The 4,601-nt window shown below is 50.2% G+C and overlaps 1 protein-coding gene across 1 annotated transcript in view; it reads left to right on the top strand.

Moving 5' to 3' along the window:
- Nucleotides 1–723: 723 nt before the first annotated feature.
- Nucleotides 724–4,601, top strand: part of LOC115538888 (contactin associated protein family member 3C) — a gene marked incomplete at its 3' end in the record, with an annotated part of 11,505 nt that continues 7,627 nt past the window's right edge. The window contains exon 1 of the mRNA XM_030350114.1: nt 724–830. Within this exon, the coding sequence (XP_030205974.1) occupies nt 752–830 (79 nt within the window). The remainder of the gene's footprint in view (nt 831–4,601) is intronic.

Raw genomic sequence — 4,601 nt, 5'->3', positions numbered from 1 at the left:
GTTAATGTGCATCGCTGTCCTGTCAGTGATATCTAGTTAATTTGTGTTTGTGTGCATGTGCTTGTCTGCTTTTGCCTGTGTGTGTGTGTGTGTGTGTGTGTGTGTGTGTGTGTGTGTGTGTGTGTGTGTGTGTGTGTGTGTGTGTGTGTGTGTGTGTGTGTGTGTGTGTGTGTGTGTGTGTGTGTGCATGTGTTTGAATCCAAACCAAACAGCTGTCACCCCCCCTGTATCGACACAGCTCTTAACATAACACAACGTTGTCATGGCATGCCACTAGGTGTGAGTGTGATTAGCCGCTACAAGCCGTTTGGAAAATCTGCCCCTTATGACATCACAGGTGGGCGTGTCCACCTAGATGTGTGCTGGATAGATCAGTCTACCAGCCTACCCATTGGACTGCTGCACCTGGTGGCATGTCATAGGACCTTTATAAGACGGACACCAGCTCCCTGTATCGACCAGAGGTCTCTGTGCCCCTGGTCTTATCCTAGACCACATCTGTGAAGTTAACCGCTTTTCACCAAAGCACTGCTGATCCCTTTGTGGAATGACCACACTTTGTTCTCCTCAAGCTTCCATTAGGGGTTAATCAGATACCTGGTCCGAACCCTCCATTCAAACCCAACTCAAGAACTCGCCATTTCACATTTTATCGGAGGTCATGTGATGTAACGGTCCTTTTTTCTAACATCTGTCCCATTTTTGTGATTGGTCGACAGAGGCATGTGACAGCCCGCTGATATCCAATCTGATGCCGTCGTCCTTCACAAGCTCCTCCCAGTTGTCCAGCAGCCATGGCCCAGAGTTTGCCAAGGTCAACAAGAGAGAAGGTGAGCGAGCAGTGCTGTGCGCTGTCATGATCCTCTACGATGGCTGGATTCCTCCAGCTCCTCCTCCTCCTCCTCCTCCTCCTCCTCCTCCTCCTCCTCCTCCAACTCCTCCACCTCCTCCTCCTCCTCCTCCAACTCCTCCAGCTCCTCCACCTCCTCTATTGTTCTGCATGCATCACTATCCCACATACTCTGTCTTTCAATAAACACCACTGTATCAACTCCTCTCAACTCATTACGTAACAAACAAATTTTCAACAGAACAGATGGTAGTGGTGGGGGTGGTGGTGGTGGGGCTGGGGGTGGTGGTGGTGGTGTTGGTCGAGGAGGTGGGGGTGGTGGTGGTGGTGGTGGTGGTGGTGGTCGAGGAGGTGGGGGTGGTGGTGGTGGTGGTCGAGGAGGTGGGGGTGGTGGTGGTGGTGGTGGTGGTGGTGGTCGAGGAGGTGGTGGTGGTGGCGGTGGTCGAGTAGGTGGGGGTGGTGGTGGTGGTGCTGGAGGGTGGTGGTGGAGGGTGGTGGTGGGGGTCGAGGAGGTGGTGGTGCTGGGGGTGGTGGGGGTCGAGGAGGTGAGGGTGGTGCTGGGGGTGGTGGTGGTGGTGGTGGTCGAGGTGGTGGTCGAGGTGGTGGGGGAGGTGGTGGGGGTCGAGGAGGTGGTGGTCGAGGTGGTGGGGGAGGTGGTGGGGGTCGAGGAGGTGGTGGTGGGGGTCGAGGTGGTGGGGGTGGTGGTGGGGGTCGAGGAGGTGGTGGTGGGGGTCGAGGAGGTGCTGGGGGTGGTGGTGGTCGAGGAGGTGCTGGTGGTGGTGGTTGTGGTGGTCGAGGTGGTGGGGGTCGAGGAGGTGGTGGTGCTGGTGGTGGTGGTGGTGGTGGTCGAGGGGGTGTTGGTGGTGGTGGTGGTCGAGGAGGTGGTGGTGCTGGTGGTGGTGGTGGTGGTCGAGGGGGTGCTGGTGGTGGTGGTGGTGGTGGTCGAGGAGGACACGAGCGCAGCAGAGAGGCTTCATCTCATTCTGGGAAATGCAGAGCAGAGCATCAGCAGCACTTCAAAGAGGATCAGGAGAGAATCTCAACAGGACCCCGCAGTCACAGGCACCTTCTGGGGGGGGGGGGGGGAGAGGGAGGGAGAGGGGGAGAGAGGGAGAGAGGGAGAGAGACATCAGAGGCTCTCCCCAAGGTCATCTTTTTCTGGTATTACATTTGAATTGAGATTCTCTTCCCACAGTCCAAACGATTATGTATTTCTGTTCTAAAGGCCGATGTGGAAGTAAAAGCATTCAGGTCCAGTTTTACAAAGTCCTCCAGTCCAGTGGATCAGGCGGTTTGAACACCAACATGAACACCATCACCACCACCATCACCACCATCACTACCCCCACCCCATCACCATCCTCACCAGCCCAACCATCACCGTCAACTCCATCACCCTCACCACCACCATCATCACCACCACCATCACCACCACCATCACCAACGCCATCACCACCAGGATAGCCCGAAAACTCACCACCACCACCATCACCACACCAACAACACCGCCATCATCACCACCCCTACCAACATCTCCACCTCCACCTTCAACACTAACACCACCACCACCACCACCACCACCACCACTCATCTGGTCCAATAAGAGGATCAAATGCAGCGGTCAGCTGGGTGTATGTACTGCATCAGTATGAGTGGACGCCGTGTTGCCTATGAACACTCGGTTGGCCTCACTGAGCTCCCAACCCGTCCGTCAACAGCTGGTTTGGAACGGGGCTGTAGCGTTGGCATAGCTCTGAAGACATATCTCAGAGAGAGAGAGAGAGAGAGAGAGAGAGAGAGAGAGAGAGAGAGAGAGTGCGCGCGATGGGAAGGGGGCTTAATATCCTACAGGTGGACAGTAGGAGTGAATGAAGCTCTGATAGGATATTGACTAAAGAGAGGTATGGAGCTCTTTAAAAGTTCCCCTTCTGTCAGGTGGATGGGTTGCTATTACCATGCCCCAATTTTCTCTCCTTCATTTTTTTCTTCCGTTAATGTCATATTGATTTGTCTATCTCTCTCTCTTTTGTCACTGTTTGTTATCCATTTTCACGCTTGCTTCTCACTCAGGTGGCCTTTTTTCTTTACATTCCCCCCCATGCTTTGATCTACTTAATTTCATACGTTGCATTTTATCATTTCAGAAAGTGTTCGATGAAATGGCCGTTTAATCTCGCCAAGAACCCATTAAGAGAGCTCCGTCCTATTTTTCAGCCAAAGCGTTAATAGTAGTATTCAACATTTAGAGTCAAATGTTAATAAGCATATTTAGCATCTCAATTATATTTGTTTTTCTACACACCATACTGGTAATTGTACCAAAGCAATCTGTAATTAATTACGTAGAAACAATCAGTTTGTGAATTTCTGTTTTTGCCTGGCAATCAGCCATAATTAGCAAGTCAACAGGAGTTTAACTCCTTAAACTTAGTCCAGCATGTTTGAACTGTTTTTCAGGTCTCATGAAAAGGCAGTGCCGCGATGTAATGTATTAACTTTCAAAACAAACACTGAAATCAACAATTGATTTACACACTGAACTGGATTAACCCTCACTTTTGTACAATTCTAAAGACATTATTCCTTGCTTTGGATTTCTCAAGAAAGGGTTTTTCAGATGTTTGACACCAGTCTACTGTGGTGAAATTATTACTTATCGCTTTACTTCACTCTCCAACCCTCCTTTTCTTTGTAATCACATTTAGCCAAATTGCCAAAACAATATAGACGAGTTCACTTCCGGCGTTTTGCCTGAAAATATTCCCAAAAAGTTAATTATTGGCTGAGCTACTAAATACTGAAATGAGGAAAGAACAAACACATTGCTCTAACAGTTTGACTCCATGAAATCCACTCACTGCTGAAGCCCCTGTGATAGGTAACGAGACGGGGACAAGGTAGAGTGTTCTCTGAAGCTCTTCCCTGTTCGGTACACAAACTATTTTTATACAACCAACAAAGAAATAAAGTCCAATCACTGCAAAATCCTATTCTAGCAATCATCGCAACTATCATCATAAAAAACCACCACCACCACCACCACCACAACTTCATGACAACAAAAGTGCAATTAGTTAAGCATGTGGCCCACTTAAGAGACCGCTTTTGTGTTTCTGCTAACTTCCTCTTCATTACAAGGATAGGAGAGGCATCTATTTTCTTGTCCTTCTAATTGCATAATTGCACTCACCTGTTGCCTCCTTCGCTGCCTCTGGGGGAGGGAGGGGGGTCGAGGGGGGACGGGGGACGGGGGGGGGGGTTGAGAGTGTCGTGATGTCCTCCTCTCTCAGGCTGGAAGGAATCAATAGACCGTGACCACAGCCGAGGCACGCTGACAAAAACAAAGGAGTCGCTAATTATGGGTCTGCTACCTTTATGTAGCCGGCCCTGGTGGTGCTGGGGGTGGTGGGGGTCGAGGAGGTGCTGACTCAAACACGCAGGGATGCAGTGTCCTGATGTCACCTCTTAAGTTTAGAGTAATATATTTTACACCTCATTTACACGATGGCTGTGTTCCACAACTGTTTCCTCCGTACCCCATGTTGTTCCCCCAGTCGAAACAAATCTCACGATTGCTCCCATTCAAAATGCATTGGTTTACATTTCGTTTTTTGTGTAGCAAGAAATAAGTCTGACAGTCGTGCTCTGGGACACGTTTCGATTGATTTTCGTGAGCATGAGCACGAAATCGCACGAAATCGCCTGATACCGGTTTGTTCAGGGCTTTACTCTGTAACCCGCATTGAGTGAA

The sequence above is a fragment of the Gadus morhua genome, unplaced genomic scaffold, assembly GCF_902167405.1.
Source record: "Gadus morhua unplaced genomic scaffold, gadMor3.0, whole genome shotgun sequence".
In the NCBI taxonomy this organism is placed as follows: Eukaryota; Metazoa; Chordata; class Actinopteri; order Gadiformes; family Gadidae; genus Gadus; species Gadus morhua.
The sequence above is the reverse complement of the archived record's forward strand: the minus strand, read 5'-3'. Positions and strand labels throughout refer to the sequence as shown.